This window comes from Monodon monoceros, unplaced genomic scaffold (genome assembly GCF_005190385.1).
Source record: "Monodon monoceros isolate NGI ecotype Baffin Bay Population unplaced genomic scaffold, NGI_Narwhal_1 Super_Scaffold_18, whole genome shotgun sequence".
Classification (NCBI taxonomy): Eukaryota; Metazoa; Chordata; class Mammalia; order Artiodactyla; family Monodontidae; genus Monodon; species Monodon monoceros.
This window is the reverse complement of record NW_021703774.1, coordinates 85,900,867-85,921,601: the sequence shown is the minus strand read 5'-3', so window position 1 is coordinate 85,921,601 and position 20,735 is coordinate 85,900,867. Positions and strand designations below refer to the sequence as shown.

The window sequence follows — 20,735 nt, the reverse complement described above, 5'->3', positions numbered from 1 at the left end:
GGGTTTATTGAGCTTCTTGAATCACTGGGTTGGTAACTTTCTTCATATTTGTAAAATTCTTGGCTCTTATTTCCTCACATCTTGATTTTGTCCTAGTCTGTCTTTCCTCTCCTTCTAGGATTCCATTCACTTGTGTTTTAGATTTTTGCACCATATTCTACATCTCTTCTATCCTGTTCCTTATTTTCCCACTTTTTTCCTCCTCTGTGCTTTAATTAAATATTTTCTATTAACCTGACTTTCAGTCCCCTACTTTTTTTTTTTTTGCGGTACACGGGCCTCGCACTGTTGTGGCCTGTCCCGTTGCAGAGCACAGGCTCCAGACGCGCAGGCCCAGCGGCCATGGCTCATGGGCCTAGCCGCTCCGCGGCATGTGGGATCTTCCCAGACCGGGGCATGAACCTGTGTCCCCTGCATCGGCAGGCAGACTCTCAACCACTGCACCACCAGGGAAGCCCGAGTCCCCTACTTTTGTCTGTTGTATCCAGTCTGCAGTTAAACCCATTCAACATATTGTTTCTTAAACTGCATTAGAAAGTAAAGTTCCCCCTTTATAGTATAAAATTGTATGAGTTTTGACAAATGTATACTCTCATATAACCACAACCAAGATATAGAACAATTCCATCAACACCTCCCCCCGCAATTGCCTTGTGCCACTTTGTAGGCAACCTCTCCACTCAACTCTGATCCCCTCAGAACCACTGATCTATTTTCTTTCCTATAGTTTTGCCTTTTCCAGAATGACAGCTAAATAGAATAATACAATATGGCTTTTTCATTTAATATAATGCACTTGACATTCATCCATGTGACATGTAACAGGAGCTTCAACACTTTTTATTGCTGAGTAGCATTCCATTGTATGGATATACTACATTTTATCTGTTCACAAGTTGCAGAACATTTAGGTTTTTTCCAGGTTGTTGACAATTACAAATAAAGCCACTGTGAACATTCAGGTTTTGTGTGAACAAATGTTTTCATTCAGTTGGATAAATAAGTGTAAGATTGCTGGGTCATATGGTAAATGTATATTTAATTTTCTAGGAAACTTCCAAACTGTTTTCCTAATTTGCTGTACCATTTTACAGTCTCACCAACAATGTATGAGTCATTCGTTGTGTTTTTAATTTCAAAGTTGCATTTAATTCTAGGACATCCACTGAATTTTTTTTTTTTGTGGTACGCGGGCCTCTCAATGTTGTGGCCTCTCCCGCTGCGGAGCACAGGCTCTGGACTCGCAGGCTCAGCGGCCATGGCTCACGGGCCCAGCCGCTCCGCGGCATGTGGGATCCTCCAGACCGGGGCAGGAACCCGTGTCCCCTGCATCAGCAGGCAGATCTCAACCACTGCACCACCAGGGAAGCCCCATTGAATTTTATTTTAATAAAGTCTATAATTCTCTATTGAAATACTCTATCTTTTCATCCATTTAGTTCATCTTTTCACCTGTTTTCTTTAACATAAGTGTGATATTTTAAAGTCCTTGTCTGCTAACTCCAGCGTCTGGATTTTCTTGGGTCTGCTTTTATTGACTGTTTCACCACTTGAGTATCAATCACTTTTTCCTGTTTTACATGTCCAGTAATATATTACTGTATGTTAGACATTGTGGATGCTATGTTGCAAAGGCTCTTGATGATGTTCTCTTTACTAAGAGTATTGAGTTCTGTTCTGGCAGGCAATTAATTTGTTAGTGAATAACCTTGATTCTGTTGAGACTTCATGTCAGGCTTTTGTTATGTTGAGTGTATTTCACTTTTGCATTTAGTCTGAAGATATAGTCCTTCCAGGACTAAATGTCTGGGATGTTCATTTAGAACTGTCTACTTTGTCTGGATCAGAGAATGCCAATATTGTCTTGCATTAAGACCCCTCTGAAATCTCTGCAGTTGTTCTCTGCTAGGCCTTTAAGAGTTATGCCCTGTATATGTGCAGCTTCGTATTTGGCCAGGGATGCTAAGGCAACCCTTCTACACGTCTTTGAGTTATGTTGTGACTGGCTCTTTTCTCTATTAACCCTGGACCCCAAACCCTACCTCAGTAGCCCCAAACTCTGATCTCTTTTTCCTCTGCCCAGAGAGACTTGCTTTCTACTTAAACTCTACTTCCTTTCACTGTGTTTTGGAAAATGTTTCAGGGAAGAGCCAGGATGAGTGCAGGGATCACCGTCTATGCTTTCCTTTGCTCAAGTAACCTAGCTTTGAGCTATTTTTGAAAACTCCTTTGCCTGAAAGCTGTCGTCTTTTTTATTTTGTCCAATTTTGTTTCTGTTTATGGAGGGAGAATTTTTTTCTTTTTTCTTTTGCGGTACGCAGGCCTCTCACTGTGTGGCCTCTCCTGTTGTGGAGCACAGGCTCCGGACGCACAGGCTCAGTGGCCATGGCTCACGGGCCCAGCTGCTCCACGGCATGTGGTATCCTCCTGGACCTGGGCATGAACCCGTGTCCCCTGTATCGGCAGGCGGACTCTCAACCACTGCGCCACCAGGGAACCCCCCGGAGAATAATTTTTGTATCAGTTGCTTTATCATGGCTGCAACTGGAAACCTTGAATTTGTTTTCTTTTTAAAATTGCCAAATATTTAGTAAATTAATAAATATTTAAAACTACAGAATTTTAAAGTTGTTATATAAAAATAACTGAATCATAAGTTTGTTTTAAAAAATGTTTTATTTTTCCTAGACATCACTTAGTGCTCTTGCCCAACTGATGAAAAAGATGCCCCATTTCCGTAAACAGATTACTAAGGTAAGCAGTATCGTACATAAGATATGTTATCATTTTTAGTTTATTAGTCCATCCAGTTCTGTAGTCAGGTTTAGCAGTGGGTGTCATGGAATACTTGGTGTTAGTTGTCCTCTAAAACCTTACTTTAGGTCTGAGAAATACCCCAAATATCTAAGCTCCCCAATGGAGTTCTCTCTATGTATACTCTTGATTTATATCTTTATTTTGAATAGCCAAACAGAAAAAGCTTAATATTTATCAACTTAATAAGAAAATTCAACATTGGATTGACAAGTGGTTGTTGTTATAGTTGGTTCGTTGAATTAATAGTTATTTTAAAAATTTTATTTATTTATTTATTTTTGGTTGCATTGGGTCTTCATTGCTGCATGCCGGCTTTCTCTAGTTGTGGTAAGCAGGGGCTACTCTTCATTGCGGTGTGCGGACTTCTTACTGTGGTGGCTTCTCTTGTTGTGGAGCATGGGCTGTAGGCATGCTGGCTTCAGTAGTGGTGGCGCACAGGCTTAGTTGCTCCGCGGCATGTGGGATCTTCCTGGACCAGGGCTCAAACCCGTGTCCCCTGCATTGACAGGCGGATTCTTAACCACTGCGCCACCAGGGATGTCTGAATTAATAGTTATATATCAGTAGATTTAAGAGCAATCAAAGCTGTGTGGGCAAGTAAAGTTTTGGTTTTTTGCTGTTCCAGTCCTTCTTACAAGTATTTATCAGAATAATATTTACATATTTTTTATCATATTGCTCCCTAATCAAGAATCAATAACATAAATTCAAACTTCTTCTGCTTGACTTTAAGGACTTCACTATTTTTTTCTCACCTTATTTTTCACTACTCATAAGCCCAACACAAATTCAACCCTTCCATTCTGTTTTTTGTGGTCTGTTGATTATCCCCTGTAGATCATGGTAATTTTCACTTTTTTCCGTTCTCGAGATATTTCCCTTGATTTACATGGTACCTCCTTCCCACCAAAGCCCATGCTTTCCTTCAGGCCCATCTCAAAAGTTTAATATTATCAGTTACACAGAAAGAAATGAAAATGCTTTAAATGATTGATTTCTTCTGTTTTTCAGCAAGTTGTTCATCTTAACTTAGCAGAAGATTGCATGAATAAGTTCAAGCCTAATATAGAAAAGCTCTGCAAAACTGAACAGGTATGTGCAGAGCCAGAAATACCTATGTTCAGGATAGATTTCCAGAATTAACTTTGTAAGGTAAAACCTAACTTTTTGTTCAATACAGTGCACTAGATCACAGAACCTCTTTTAGAAGGAGACTCACCCACTTGGTTTAATACATCATTCCTTACCAACGCTAACAAGTAGCTATACAGTATCATAGTAAGCAGTCCCTCCTAATCTGTGATTATGCATTTTTGGTTGAATGGGATGATTTAAGTGTTTGGAGCATTAATTCAGGGTAGCACTGTTGGCAGGGCTTTTTCAGTGGGTGCAGCATTTAAGGCAGCATCCTGCAGAATACTGTGTAGGCACATTTAATTAAAGTCTCCTCTATAATGCCAAAACTATTTAGATCAGTGCTGTCTAATAGAAATAGATTGCAAGTCATGTATAATTTTAAATATTCTAGTAGTCACATTAAAAAGGTAAAAAGAAATGAGTGTGGTTAACTTTAATATATTTGATTTAACCCAGTACATCCAAAATATTATTTCGACATGTAATCAATATAAAACAATTATTGAAATATTTTACATTCTTTTTTTCACAAACAAGTCCTCAGAATCTGGTGTTTTAACTTAGAGCACATCTTAATTCAGACTAGACACATTTGAAGTGCTCAGTAGCCACATGCGGCTCATGTCTACCATATTAGCAAAGGTATAGATTAATGATTTTCTTCTCTGAATTATTTTTTGACTTTTTACATTTTGTACAGTATTAGTTTACAAGTGATACTCACATTTTCCTGTGAAAAGGCATCAGTGTTCCATTAAAATTTGGCAAGTTTTAGTAATAGGTTTTTTTTAACTGAAAAATGAATTTGGATCATAGACCACTGACTATATTTCATTTTCGTTAAGGACCTGGCACTTGGAACTGACGCAGAAGGACAGAAAGTCAAAGATGCTATGCGAGTACTCCTTCCAGTTCTACTCAACAAAAATCATGATAATTATGATAAAATAAGAGCAATCCTACTTTATATATTCAGTATTAATGGTAATGCAGACTTTATTTTCTTGAATATATTAAAATACCCAGCTCTAAAATCATTTTACAATAAGTGGTTTACTATTTGATCATAAGAAAATCTTAGAAAATTCAAAAGTAGTGGCTACAGTTGGTTAAGATAAATAAAAGGAAAAATGTGAAATTGGGAGCATACTGAGGGTATATAATTTAAATGTTTGCTTTTTTTTAAAAAGCTTTATTCTTGGATACCTAAAACCTGGAAATGATTATGGTAGCAATTATTTGACTGTGCACTCATATTTTACTTATCTAAGGAACTACGGAAGAAAACTTGGACAGGTTGATCCAGAATGTAAAGATAGAAAATGAGAGTGACATGATTCGTAACTGGAGTTACCTTGGTGTTCCCATTGTCCCTCCCGTAAGAAATTTTACATTCTGTATATACTTATACATACGCATGTGTGGTCATTTGCATTAAACATGTTTTCTTATGTGGGAATCCATGTGGACAGTCTTCTTAATTTTACTCTGTTGATTTGGTAAGTAAAATATTAATAATTTCATTTTTTCCATATATGAGTAATTTGGACAAGTACATTTTTCTAGTGAATTTATATCTTACAGCTTCTGTTGTAATTTGCTATTTATGCTTTTCTTTTTATGATTCATTTATAGCAGAATTTGAAGAACTCTGTATAGAATCTCACTCTTTCCCATCGAGTTTTATATAAGCACTTTGGAGTAAACATATTTTCTGATACTATCATAAATTTTATCATTAATGCACAAAATACTGTGAAGTTACGTGACCACACCTATTCAGATTTTTTGAGTAGGCTTTTCCACTCTTAGTTTTAAGTCAACTGCACCATAGTGTTTGTTGTAAATTAAACATCTTGTTAGAAAACTTAAGAAAATATCACTAAATAAAATTACTGATTTTTAATTTTTTCCTCTAATTATATTAGTCTCAACAAGGCAAACCATTAAGAAAGGATCGGTCTGCAGAAGAAACGTTTCAGCTCTCTCGATGGACACCTTTTATCAAAGATATTTTGGAGGTAAAATTAATTAAATTTTATTTATACCGAGTGCCCTTCTGTACAATATTTTTTACTCTTTGTATATTTATCTGTCAGTCTGAGCATATCTATGGGTCAGGAATTATCTGCAGTACTGGGAGAGTTCACAAAAGAAGGCTGTATCTGGTGTTAAGGGAGGAAAGGAAACTCTTGAAGATTCTCTCCTTAAAGACTGCAAATTCATACCACTGACTGACTCAAAATAAATTAAAAAAAAAAAGCACACACATGCTTTATGAAAAAAACTCTGTTTGAAATAACTATATGTAGCAGAAATATAAATAATTTAGTTGAATGAAAGTTCAACAAAATAACATTTGTTTATGACCACTATTAGAAAGTGTTAGACTCCAGTATTCTTGGAAATGTATTTGTGATTAAAATGTAAACCTCCAATGGAATATTACTCAGCCATACAAAGAAACAAAATTGAGTTATTTGTAGTGAGGTGGATGGACCTAGAGACTGTTGTACAGAGTGAAGTAAGTCAGAAAGAGAAAAATACCATATGCTAACACATATATATGGAATCTTAAAAAAAAAATGGTTCTGAAGAACCTGGGGCAGGACAGGAATAAAGACGCAGGTGTAGAGAATGGACTTGAGGACACAGGGAGGGGGAAGGGTAAGCTGGGACGAAGTGAGAGAGTGGCATGGACTTATATATACTACCAGATATAAAATAGATAGCTAGTGGGAAGCAGCTTCATAGCACAGGGAGATCAGCTCGGTGCTTTGTGACCACCTAGAGGGGTGGGATAGGGAGGGTGGGAGGGAAACACAAGAGGGAGGAGATATGGAGATATATGTATATGTATAGCTGATTCACTTTATTATAAAGCAGAAACTAACACACCATTGTAAAGCAATTATACTCCAGTAAAGATGTTAAGAAAAAAAATGTAAGCCTCACTATAGTTTGCTTTTATAGTCAACAGGTGGCTGATGCCTTTAGTACTGTTTACTTTTAGAAAATAATATTCAATTATAGGAAATTAGAAAATGAACTAATAAAAATCACATTATGAGCTCAATAAAGTCATGACATTGATTCTTGAGTCATAATCAGATAGTTCTACTTATTCCAATTTGCCTTTAACTTATTAAACTTTAATTTCTACTTTCCTATGGAAACTAATTGTGTACAATTTATTCCTATGATTTTTCTGTTTTACTTGACTAATTCTTTGTCATTCACACATGCTTAATATAGATGAAAAGTTTAAAGAGTTTAGACTTTTTTTTCTGCAGCATAAGTTGTTTTTTTTTTTTTCTGATCCATAACAAGGATATAGAACTAAGTAGTTTTTCTTTGCTAGTATTTTAAAAATAAGAATTGACCTTCTCAAACCCTTTAACAAGGATTTGCATATTAAATTCAGAAAACCCACTTTTACCTCAGTGGCAGTCTACGGCCTTCAGGGTTTCTCCTGAAACTTGGTTTCTTCACATCTTGCAGTCTTATTGAAATATTCTAGGACTACTGAGTACCTTGTGCCCATTCCTTGTGTCCATTCCTACTTATTGATACCATGTGTACAGCCATGCTCTAATGCAGTGGTCTCTAAACTTTCTTGATTATGCACACTTAATCATAATAGATGTGATCAGGAGCCTAAAGTATATGATTATTTATTTATAAACTATATAAATTCTGTATTGATAAAATACTATGTGTACAGTATATACAATTACACATAAATATATAATAAAATATTAACCCTAAAAAGAAGGAAAATTTTTAAAATGAAATGAAAAGGAAAGCCTCGCTCATCCCATTGGCTTGTCTTGAATACACCTAGGCCACATTCTGTTTTAGAGCCACCGCTATGCACATTCTGTTTTAGAGCCACCGCTATGAAGGGCAAGGCCTGGACTCCAGTAGCCTAAGAGGTCTGTCAGGATTAAGATGGTATTTAGAAACCCCTAGCACTGGGCTTCCCTGGTGGCGCAGTGGTTAAGAATCAGCCTGCCAATCCAGGAGACACGGGTTCAAGCCCTGGTCTGGGAAGATCCCACATGCTGCGGAGCAGCTAAACCCATACGCCACAACTACTGAGCCTGTGCTCTAGAGCCCGTGTGCCACAGCTACTGAAGCCCATGTGCCTAGAGCCCGTGCTCTGCAACAAGAGAAGCCATCGCAATGAGAAGCCCGTGCACTGCAACGAAGAGTAGCCCCCGCTCACCGCAACTAGAGAAAGCCCGTGCACAGCAACAAAAGACCCAACACAGCCTAAATAAATAAATAATAAAATAAATTAATTTATTTTTTAAAAAAGGAACCCCTAGCACTCTAAAGAGAAAGATCCTTATAAGGTACCTGGAATTCTCACACCGAAGTGGGAACCCTCCAGATGAAGAAATACAAGCATGCAATAAATATTAGTTTAATAAGTAAATGATTTCATTAATTTTTGTAGCAATTAAGATTTGTGAGTTTCAAAAAGAAGGCTAACCTTATTTTATTAAATATATATCCTTATGTTCCTTAATTGTAAACACAAGTTTTGAGTTTTATGTAAAACAAACAAAATCCTGGAATTTACAATATTTTCTTGATGGTTTTAATTCTTTTCTTTCCTAGGATGCCATTGATAATAGATTAGATTCAAAAGAGTGGCCATATTGTTCCCAGTGTCCAGCAGTATGGAATGGCTCAGGAGCTGTAAGGTAAAACCTATTGAAATTGTCACTATGAAATTACAGACTAATAACTGAAAAGGTACACAGGTATTCCTATATTGGTAACTCTTCTTGAAGCATATAGTCACTTAAAAGGCAGTTTTTCTTTAACTGTAACCTGTTTTAGATGAGTCCAGATAAGCAATATGAAAATGTGCCTTATTATAAAAAAAACTTTCATGAAACTAGAGAATTTCTCCACTCATCTTTTTTTTTCTTCACATTAGCAGAGGACATAATCCTTTTTGATGATTTTTTTGGTGATAAAATATTTGAGACATTCAGAAAGCTGTAGACAATATTATAATGCATACCCTATACTCAGTGCCCAGCTTAACAAATAAATCATACAGTTCAAGCTTCCTATATTTCACTCTCTGATTTTTATTCTCCCTTTCTTCACTATCCTGAATTTGGTGTTTACCATTCACCTGTGCATCTTTATACATTTCCTACATATATCTGTATTCTAAATTATGTATAGAGTTGTGTTTTGCAGGATTTTTCTCTTGGTCTTTGGCTTTTAGCAGTTTAACTATGATGTGTCTAGGCGGAGTTCTTTTTGTGTTTATTCTACCTGGGGTAGTTGAGTTTTCTTGGATCTACAAGTTAATATTTTTCATCAAATTTTGGGAACTGTTCAGTTGCTGTTTCTTAAAATTTTTTTTCTGCCTGTTTCTCCCTCTTCTTTTGAAACTCCATTACTCATATGTTGGAAAGTTTGACTTTGTCTCATGGGTCACTGAGGCTGTTTACCTTTCTTCCACCTTTTTTCTTTCTGTTCTTCAGATATGCTAATATCTATTGATCCATCTTCAATTCTTTGATTCTTTCTTCTGACATCTCAAATCTGCTATTGAGCCCATCTAGTGAATTTTTCATTTCAGTTATTGTGCTTTTCACATTTTGAATTTCCATTTGCTGCTTTTTTAGTTTCCATTTCTCTTTTGAAATTCCCCATTAACATAGTATCAGCATGGTTTTCTTTAATTATTTGATCACATTTATAATAGATTCTTCAAAGTCTGCTAATCCAACATCTGGATTCAGTCAGGGTCAGTTTCTATTGATGGCTTTTTTCCAACGTGTGGGACACACTTTACTGTTTTCTTACATAACTACTAATTTTTGCTTGAAAGTTGGATCTTTTAGATACTGTACTGTAGCAACTCTAAATTGTTTTTTGTTTTAGTAACTTGTATGGACTTAAGCTGTGGGATCACTGCCCCCTGCAGTTTAGCCACTGATGTCATTGCAGGGGTTTTTAATTTTAAATTTAATTTTTTTGCTTGGTTCCTAGTGGTTGCCCTGTGTCTGAATAGTTTAGAGGTCAGCCAGTTATCTGGGCAGAGGTTGTGTTTAGACATCTCACGCCTTCCATCATCTGCTGATCAATCCGAGTGTGGGTTAAGAACTGCATTGCAAGTCAGAGTTGGTTCTTGAGTCTTCCCCCCACACCACCACCCTTCTTTTTTTTCCTATTCTTTCCCTGGGCTTTCTCTGGCTTGTCCTGGCACAAGCATAATTTGGCAGTCAGCTAAGGATGTGGGGAGTTTGTCTTTGTCTTCTTTGGCTTTCGTACATTCAGGATTTCCCCATTAAATTTCTGGCTGATGTGCCACCTATCCCATACTGGGACCAAGATGTTGTGCTACCAGAGCTGCAGGTCTTCCTGTTCTAAACCAGGTCTGCCGTTTTTAACTAGCAAAGCTGCAGGATTTTGTACTCCCTTCGCTTCCTACCTTGAATCAAGTCTTCCACCTCAGGCAGTAAAGTTGGTGGTTTTCTCAGCCAGCCCCAGGTCAGTAAAGCTATAGTTTTTGCTGACTGAGTTGGAAGAACAGTGCAGGTTGAGTGTAGCCTCAGGCTAGAAGGTCACGTAGTCACTACCACCATTCTTACCAATATGCTAACATATTTTTTAAGAGTAAATGCTTCTCAATTTGCTGTTTGCCTGTGGTTGATTTCCAAGTGACCTGAACTGGCTTTTCCCCCCACAACTTCATCCAGGTTTATACTTGTTTTTTTGGAGGGCAATCTTCTGACCATCTTATTCCACCATGACCACAAGTTGTCTTCGACTGTGTTTTTAATCTTAATATACATGGTGTCATCTTGTATGTGTCCTCCTGCAACTTCCTTTTTAAATTTCCCTCAACATTATGTTTGTGAAATTTATCCCAAATTGATAACGTGCATAAATTTTCACTGCTGGTTGGTGTATTCTTATGTGAGTATCACAGTTTATTCATGTATTTTCCACACAAAGGAAATTTAGGCTGTGTCAAAACTGGCAGCATTACAAACAATATGCAGTGAGCTTTCTTGTACATTTACGTGTGTTTGAGTATTTCTCTAGGGTGATTCTCTTGGTCTGAGGACTTTTTCTTTAGTTTTATTTTTCCCTTTTCTCCTGGTTTGGAAGTTATATAGCCTTTTTGTACTTTTGTAGCTATTATCCTTAGAATTTTAGTACACTTCTTTGACTCAACAAAGTCTGAGATTAGTTATCTTTGCCCTTCTCATGAACAATACAGAACTTTAGAACAACTTAATTCAAACTACGCACCCTTTAAATGTTCTCTTAATTGTTTTCACCTTATATCTTTTTTATTTCCCAAATTAATGATGAGCATTATTATTTTTTTAGTTGTGTGTGCATACTAACCAGTTATATTGCGCACCACTTCTGCTTTCATCCCTTTTTTAAAAAATTAATTTTATTTTACTTTTGGCTGCGTTGGGTCTTTGTTGCTGCATGCAGGAGTTGCAGTGAGCAGGGTCTACTCTTTGTTGTGGTGTGCAGGCTTCTCATTGCACTGGCTTCTCTTGTTGTGGAGCATGGGCTCTAGGTGCGTGGGCTTCACTAGTTGTGGCATGCGGGCTCAGTAATTGTGGCTCATGGGCTCTAGAGCACAGGCTCAGTAGTTGTGGCGCATGGGCTTAGTTGCTCCATGGCATGTGGGATCTTCCCGGACCAGGGATCAAACCTGTGTCCCCTACATTGGCAGGTGGATTCTTAACCACTGCACCACCAGGGGAGTCCCTTGCATCCTGTTTTTTGGGCTCATTTGTTTTCTTTTCTGAAATATATCCTATCCTTTAGAAGTTTCTTCAGTGTGGGTCTGTTGGTGGTAGGGTCTCTGTGGTTTTGTCTGTCTGAAAATGTCTTCATTTTGTCATTGTTCTTACATGATAGCTTTGAATTTCTAGGCTCATGTTAATTTTCACTCAACACTTTGAAATGTTATTCTCCTGTTTCTTGGTTTCCATTTTAGTTCTTGGGAAGGTGTGAGTATGGGGATGGGGTGTTTTCAGACAGTTTTGTCATACTTTTATAGGTAATTTGCCTTTTCTCTCTGGTGCTTTTTGTGTTTGGTATTCTGTACATTTCCTGTGCTGTGTCTACCTGAGGGTTTATTTTTATTTCTTTCCTTGGGATTCAGTGTGTTTCCTAAAATCTGAAGTTTCATATCTTCCATAAATTCTTCAAATATTGCCACTTCTGCAGTCTCGGTTTTATTCAAACATCTCATTTTATCTTCATGCCTCATAATCTCTCAAGTTTTAATATTTCTTTTACTTTTTGTGTTTCCTTTTGGAAATTTTTCTTTAGATTTAGTTTTCAATTCTTTAGTTCTTTCTTAAATTTGTGCCTAATCTGCTGAGTAAACTGTATATATATATATATTTTTTGAGCTTCTATGTTCATTGACTTCACTTTTCCTTTATTTTAGAAGTTCTCCTTGTTTCTTTTTCAAATATGCTTGGACTTCTTTGTTATTTTGTCATGCTTTCTGTTCTACTTTATTATCATTTATCATTTTCAACATACTTAATTTTAGACTATTTTTTACTAAATTCAACATCTGACATTCTTTGGGGTCTAATTTTACTGCTTTTTCATTTCCACAGACACTTATGCTTGCTTATTTCCTCATGTGCTTCATAATTTTGGATTCTGAACTTACTTCAGTAGCCAGGATTGAGAGTGGGTACCTTCAGAGAGGTTTTGCATTTGCTTCTGCCAAGGTTAGAGACTTTTTTCTTTTGTGTGTTAATTTCTCAGTTGGGGTTCCCCAGCCTATGAAGGTAGTGTAAATTAGAGCTCTCACGAGACAGGCCTGTGTTGAATTATCAGGCAAGAAGCTTCTTTGTCATATCCCCTTGCTTTTGAGTGTGTCCTGACCTTATGCTGGGGTGTCACCTTCCCATCTCTACCTTGCACAATATCCAAGACTTTGTCTTCTGTGTTCATTAAACAGGGAAACACCCAGACCCCTTGTTTGCTAAGATTAGACTAACACTATAAGGCAGAGCAAGCCTCAACTCAGTTTACCACTCTAGTTTTTAGTTTCCTTTGTACTGCTGCTGGCCCTTGAAGATTGCTCGTACTTGTTTACTTTCAGCTATGCTTTTAAAAAGATGTTTGCTCTTATTTTAACCAATGCCTCTAGGTGCTTTCTAGAGTGAGATTTTCAGGATACAGGGATTTAATCATTACTTATGTGTCTTTCAGAGTGTAAAACACTAGCACAGTGTCTTACACATTTATGTGAAACAAATTAAATGTAATCCTATTGTCCTAAAATTGCTATTCAGAAATTTAAAAATCGTTACAATCACATAATCATTTTGAGCAATATTAATTCCTTTTCTTTTGCTTTCTTACTTTATTTCACTCTCTTTGGAAAGTTTTTAAACCAAGGTTGTACTTTAGTATGTCCTTGATTTATTTTGTATGGGAACCAAGAGTGTATCTTGTTCCTGTTTCATCTTTCAAAGCAAGCTACTAAGTGTCTTTACTATTTCTGTTGTTTACTACCTCGTCGTTCCTTAAGGTGGCAGATGGAAATTACCATCCAAAGGCTAGACTGAGAACATTATTAAAAGTTTACCGTGGACTTCCCTGGTGGCACACTGGTTAAGAATCCGCCTGCCGGGACTTCCTTGGTGGCACAGTGATTAAGAATCTGCCTGCCAATTCAGGGGACACGGGTTCGAGCCCTGGTCCTGGAAGATCCCACATGCCGTGGAGCTACTGAGCCCGTGCGCCACAACTACTTCAGCCTGTGTGCCTAGAGCCTGTGCTCCACAGCAAAGAGAAGCCACCACAATGAGAAGCCTGCGCACCGCAACAAAGAGTAGCCCCCACTCGCTGCAACTAGAGAAAGCTCTCACACAGCAACAAAGATCCAATGCAGCCAATAAATAAATAAATAAATTTATTTATTTTAAAAAAAGAATCCCCCTGCCAATGCAGGGGACACGGGTTCAAGCCCTGGTCTGGGAAGATCCCACATCCCATGGAGCAGCTAAGCCCATGCACCACAACTACTGAGCCTACGCTCTAGAGCCCACGAGCCACAACTACTGAAGCCCGTGCGCCTACAGCCTGTGCTTCACAAGAGAAGCCACCGCAATGAGAAGCCCATGCACCGCAATGAAGAGTAGTCCCTACTCGCCACAACTAGAGAAAGCCCGCGTGCAGCAACAAAGACCCAGTGCAGCCAAAAATAAACAAATGAATTTATTTTTTAAAAAAGTTTACCATGATATCCTACATTGCAGGGTCTTAGAGGTCATCTAGTATATGGTTTCCAAAGTGGGTAATAAGGAGATCTATTGGGTATTATTTTTATACTAGAAAAAGGAGAAATTAAGCTTTATTAGTATATACTAGTACACATATATAATTCATCAACTAATATATATTTTTAATAGATGTACGTGTTTATTTTAAAATATTTATTTACTTTTCAAATAAAAGCTCAGAATTTTTACCAGTGGGGTATGGGAACAAAAATAGTGGTTTCTATGACCTAGGGCAGTGCTACCCAATACAACTTTCTTGCAGTGATGGAAATGTCCTATATCTGCACTGTCCTATATGATAACCACTAGCCACATATCATGACTGAGAAACTGAATTTTTAATTTTAGTTAATTTAAATTTAAATAGCCTCATGTGGCTAGTGGCTACTATCTTGGCCAGTGCGCAGATCTAGGGCAATCTAAGGGGGGAAGTAGTAGAAATTGTAGTTCTATTTGTTTAGTGCTTTCCTAGTACTGGATTCCATACTTAGTGTATTCTGTACATTATTTCATTTAATCTTGAAAACAACCCTTTAGATTTAGAGAGAGGTTAAGTAACTTGCTAAAAATCATAGAGAATTAAAAAGAAGCAGAATCAGAGTTGAAACCCAGGTGGCTCTCTTTTTTTTTTTTTTTTAACAGCATTATTGAGTTACAATTGACTTCATAACATATATTTTTAAGGTATACAACTTGATGTTTTGATACATATACATTGGGAAATCACCACAAACTAGTTAATATATCCATAATTACCTTTTTTCCTTTTTTTTTCTTTTCCTTCTTTTGTGGCATAAAGACTTAATTTAAGATCTATCCTCTTAGCATATTTCACATATACAGTACAGTTCTGTTAACTATAGTCACCATGCTGTACATTAGATCTCTAGAACTTACTCATCTTGCATAGTTGAAACTTTGTGCCCTTTGAGCAACATTGCCTCTTTTTCCTCTCCACCCATTCCCCGGCAACCAACATTGTATCCTCCACTTCCATCAATTTGGCTTTTTTATTTTATTTTATTTTTTTATTTAAAACCAGAACATTTATTGCGCGACTAGTCATTGAAGTCCTTAAGATGAACTGGTTGCTGCAACAGCTGCCCTCTTGGACGTGGGTGTTTTTCCTTCACGGAACCCATGCCTGAATCTGCAGTATACAAATTTTAGGTTCCTCATTCGACCAGTCCGGGTGGTACTTCGTCTTTTAGCTTTAGCACTCCAGTTATACTTTCTCTTCCGCTTGGCAGGATAGCCACATTTGCCACAGGTCGACTTCTGAAGGTGGTAGGCCGTAGAGCCACAGCGGCGGCACAACATGTGCGTCTTATTCCAACGCTTTCCAAACGATGACGTTCCCTTCGTCATCTCGCTTCTGCCGCCAAGACCAAAGAGCAGTTTGACTATTTTAGATTCCACATATAAGTGAGATCATGCAGTCTTTCTGAGTCTGGCCTTTTTCACTTAGCATAATATCCTTCAGGTTCATTCATGTTGTTGCAAATGGAAGAATTTGCTTCTTTTTTAAGCCTGAATAATATTCCACTCTCTATATATACCATTTTTTTAATCCATTGATGGACATTTAGGTTGTTTTCATATCTTGACTATTGTGAATAATACTGCAGTGACCACAGGAGTGCAGATATGTGTTCGATATCTCCTATAATCATACTTTACTAGTAGAGTTCCAGCAAGGGACGTTCTGGTACCACGTCAGCTCCAAAGCAGCACCTGTGCCTCCCTCACCCCCTCTATGTCTTTAAAACCCTATTGTCTCAATGCCACCCCCCGCTTTTTTAACTTCAGGAAGTCATAGACTTTTCAGGTATACTATGTCTTCATCTGAAATAAATAAGACAGGGCCTTATCTCTATTTTATAGGTAAAAGTGCTGAGCTAGATTATGAGTCATTTGTTCAAACTCTGTAGATCAAAATTGAACTTAAAGCGGGGCTGTCCTGCCTGGCCCTTGATGCTCCAGTCATACCATAGTTAAGTCATTTCCTTAAAATCAATGCAGCTGGTGCCAAATTTGAGTTTGCTTGAGTTGGGCTCTTTTAAAAGACTAAAAGCAGTATGGCTTTGGAAATACTTTTAATGTGTTTGTGTTTATTTTTTAGTGCTCGGCAGAAACCCAGAGCTAATTATTTAGAGGATCGAAAAAATGGGTCTAAGCTGATTGTTTTTGTAATCGGAGGAATTACATACTCTGAAATGCGTTGTGCTTATGAAGTATCTCAGGCACATAAATCCTGTGAAGTTATTATTGGTAAGACTTGTGTTTTCCTCTTTTCTGTTTTCTTAAAACAAACTCTAAATGCAAAAATATATATGTAAAACTTTATCTTGTAATTTACATTTAGGACTAAATTGTTGAGTGCAAAAAAGTATTTTTTAAATCATAGTGTGTTTTATCTGATATACCAGAGTTTTTTCCTGGTTGACTTTTTTGATTTTTTTTTTTATTAAAATTCTGATTTTGAGAGAATGGGCTTCAGAAATATTATATTCTTTATAATCTTTATAATATATATTATATAATGTATTATATATTATATATATTCTTTATAATATTCTAAATATTACATAAAGAATATATCCTTTAAAATATTACATCCTATCCTTTTCTTGCCCTCATGATTAAATAATTTTTGAAACATACATTTCTACTACAGAAATATTTTGAAATTTTTTCTGTCTGTGGACCTGACATTGGCCAGGCCTGTATGGAATTTAGTTTTAAGAATTTCAGTCAAAGCCACTGATACTGAAACTCTCCTGACCCATGGAGGTGCCGCGTTTATACACCAAGCCTCGATCTGCGGCACTGCTTAACAGTTCTCTGTGACTGAACTCACAGTGCCTGTTGCTGTTTTGTCAGGAGGACAGACTAACCTCCAGTTTTTGTCTTCAGTTTATCAATATATAGCACAAAGTGGACAAAGCTCTAGGAGTGGGAAGTGTTTTTGAAGGGTTACTGAGTGTGCTCAATGAAGAGGAAGGATTGAAATACGGTAGTTTAGGCAGATTTCAGGAAGGCATCCTATAGAAATTTTAAGTTGCCCCAAGCTACTGCCCTTTGCATATTTGAAGGACAGGACAATATAATTAGCCAAGGAAAATTGATTTAACTGCTGGCCTCTGAAAATTTCTCTTTTCCTCTACCAGGTTCCACGCATATTTTAACACCCAAAAAGCTGTTGGATGATATAAAGATGCTGAATAAACCCAAGGATAAAGTCTCCTTTATTAAAGATGAATAACATTTTAGCGGGGGAGGGATTTGGAGATTCTTATTAATTTGATCAACTAAAGTAGATCAAGACACTGTGGCGGTCATGTAATTTAAAAAATGTAAATATTTTAAGGAATAATGACTTTTCAAATATATTTCTTAAGGGACTGTTTATGATTGCATATCATTGGATTTGCCTTTTTGTGATACGCAGGCCTCTCACTGTGGTGGCCTCTCCCGATGCGCAGGCTCAGCGGCCATGGCTCACGGGCCCAGCCGCTCCGCGGCACGAATCCGTGTCCCCTACATCGGCAGGCAGACTCTCAACCGCTGCGCCACCAGGGAAGCCCTGGATTTGCCATTTTTAATTTAAATATTGTTGCTGCTTTATAGATGATGAGAAGAAATGTTAAAATGCTTTCTAAAAGGAAATATTTTCAGCTTTGGAACAGAATATATTACAGTTATGGGTAATTTTTCACAGCCACCTATGTACATACTAATTACTTATTAGATACTTATCTGTCTAATGCTGAAGTATAGTTTTTTGGGAAAGAATGATTTTAAATGAAAAGGTTGTAAAAGTAAAAACTGTGAACTTGTATGTATGATAGAATGATTTCCTATAAGTGCAGTTTTTCTTTCAACTGAAATTCATAACTTCTTTTATATGTAAAGTAATTTAGTCATTAATAGGAATAGAATGATTTCACAGCATATACTGTTGCTAGATACTTCTGAAGAACACAATTTTGTATAATTCTGAATAATGTATGTTTAAATTAGCAAACAAAAATAATCATGAACATTCTAAGAGAAAATAAATATATACTTACAAAAATTATCTCTCTTTTTTGGCAGGGAGGAAGGGGAAATTGGGAAATTTTAAAGTTCTAAGTCAGAGAATTACAAAGAAGAAAAAGAATGCATCATAATCTTCCCACCAAGATAACTCCCTTTGACCTAAGAAAATAATAATGTAATCTTTGTATATGGTTGGATAATGCAAGGATATGTGTGCACATGTGTTACACAAAGGGAACATCTTCATTTCAAATCTCTCCTTTTACCTGGCCTCATAGTGTTCTATCATAGAGTGGGCTGTAATTTATATATCAGTCATCTTCAGAGTTTTGCCCTTACAAATAATGTGGCATTGTTTGGGTACATACCTGTGCAAACTTACATAAATATTTCTATAATATAAATTTCTAGCAAGGACATAGCTGTCTAAAGTATTTGTGCATTTAAAATACTGATAGATATCACCATTTAAAATTTTTATGTAGGGACATCCCTGGTGGTCCAGGGGCTAAGACTCCACGCTCTCAATGCAGGGCGCCTGGGTTCGATCCCTGGTCAGGGAACTAGATCCTACATGCTGCCATGCTGCAACTAAGTGTTGGCATGCCGCAACTAAAAGATCCCCCACACCACAACTAAAAAGACCCCGCACACAGCAACTAAAGATCCCGCGTGCCACAACTAAGACCTGATGGAGCCAAATAAATTAATTAATTAAATAAATAAATACTAAAAAAATAAAATTTTTATGTAGATCAATCCATCACTTTTCCTGTGCGGCTTGCAAATTTATGTTGTACTTAGAAATATCTTTGCACCTGAGATTGTAAATTCACCCATCGATCTTCTAGAGCATTTTGATAGGTTCATTTTATTTTTTACAGGTAACTCTTTTATCCATCTGGAATTGGTTTTAGTATGAGAATGTGTGCTAGATATTGTCTCTTAGCACTTGGCATTATGTCCCATGCCTCCCCATTCCATACCACAGGGGATGAAAGCTAAAAAGGAAGTTTTGCAGACTCAAAGGTAAGTGGGGTTCTGAACAGGTTAGATTCTGCCAACGACTTGCATTTGGTCAAGTTTTGAAGTTAGAAGGGAGGCAGAGGCCATCTGCTGCAGCTGTGCCAATGGACAAGCAAGTTGCTGCCGACAGGAGTTGTTTGTAGCAACCAGACTCCACATTTTAGTGTCTCTCACCTGCTTCATGGGTATGAGGCAATGCTGGTGGCAACTGGTGGCATTAACTTCCTGTTCTCTGGATCAGATGGTGATATGACCTTGAATCTAAAAATATGGCCCCTAGTTTCTGCCCTTACAGCTTTTTCCATGATTTTTAAGGACTTAATTCTCTATATGTTAAAACACTTCTTGAAATATCTAGAGGAGTTTCTGTTCTCCCGTGAACCCTGACTGATACAGTATTTAACAGAGATCCATCCTTATTTCTTTCTAAATAGTCAGATACTATACCAAGTTTTATTGGGTAATCTCTCTTTCCCCAACTGAACTGAAATACTACCTTTCTCATAAACTAAGTTTGTATTTTGGTCTATTTCTGGATTCTGTTTTATTGACTTATAGTTTGTATCTCTTTTTCTCTATTTTTTTTTTAAATTTTTATTGGAATATAGTTGATGTACAATGTTGTATTAGTTTCAGGTGTGCAGCAAAGTGAAGCAGTTATACATATACCATTCTTTTCCCATATAAGGCATTACAGACTATTGAGTAGAGTTCCCTGTGCTATACAGTAGGTCCTTATTATGTATTTAATATAGAGTTGTGTGTATATGTCAGTCCCAGGCTCCCAGTTTATTCCCTATTTTGATTCATGGTATGTTAATATGTGGACGTAATCTCTATTCCACCCATACCAAAATTACCGTTATTTTTCAGAATTCCCTGGGTATTACATTTTTTAAAAATGAACTTTAGTCTCGTTAATGCCAAAAGTTATTTTGATATTTTCATTAGGTGTACAGTAAATTTATAGGTTAATTTAGGGAAAATATGACCTTAAGAATCATTATTTTCTTTATATAGATCCTGCATATCGCCATAATATTTTTCATGGTTCCATGTGAATTGGATCTTCTATTATGCTTTTCAAACAGATATTTTTTAATTAATTAATTTATTTTTTTGGCTGCGTTTGGTCTTCATTGCTGCGCGCAGCCTTTCCTTTTAGTTGCGGCGAGCGGGGGCTACTCTTCGTTGCAGTGTGTGGGCTTGTCATTGCGGTGGCTTCTCTTGTTGTGGAGCACGGGCTCTAGGCGCGCGGGCTTCAGTAGTTGTGGCTCGCGGGCTCTAGAGTGCAGGCTCAATAGTTGTGGCGCACGGGCATAATTGCTCTGTAGCATATGGGATCTTCCCGCACCAGGGATCAAACCCGTGTTCCCTGCATTGGCAGGCGGATTC

General features: G+C 37.2%; 1 protein-coding gene and 1 pseudogene across 3 annotated transcripts in view; one reads left to right on the top strand and one right to left on the bottom strand.

Moving 5' to 3' along the window:
* The window catches only part of STXBP3 (syntaxin binding protein 3), a 55,570-nt gene extending 36,908 nt beyond the window's left edge, over window positions 1-18,662 (top strand). Inside the window, exons 12-19 of one of the 3 annotated variants that reach the window (XM_029229159.1) lie at window positions 2,689-2,754; window positions 3,829-3,909; window positions 4,800-4,938; window positions 5,226-5,332; window positions 5,883-5,975; window positions 8,581-8,666; window positions 16,396-16,544; window positions 17,444-18,662. In XM_029229159.1, coding sequence (XP_029084992.1) covers window positions 2,689-2,754; window positions 3,829-3,909; window positions 4,800-4,938; window positions 5,226-5,332; window positions 5,883-5,975; window positions 8,581-8,666; window positions 16,396-16,544; window positions 17,444-17,538 — 816 coding nt within the window. In that variant the 3' untranslated portion in view covers window positions 17,539-18,662. Of the gene's footprint in view, window positions 1-2,688; window positions 2,755-3,828; window positions 3,910-4,799; window positions 4,939-5,225; window positions 5,333-5,882; window positions 5,976-8,580; window positions 8,667-12,593; window positions 13,290-13,519; window positions 13,748-16,395; window positions 16,545-17,443 lie in introns of those variants that run through there. The other 2 variants (XM_029229160.1, XM_029229161.1) reach the window with 2 other exon arrangements.
* On the bottom strand, window positions 14,077-15,769 carry LOC114898948 (annotated as a pseudogene).
* Window positions 18,663-20,735: the final 2,073 nt, after the last annotated feature.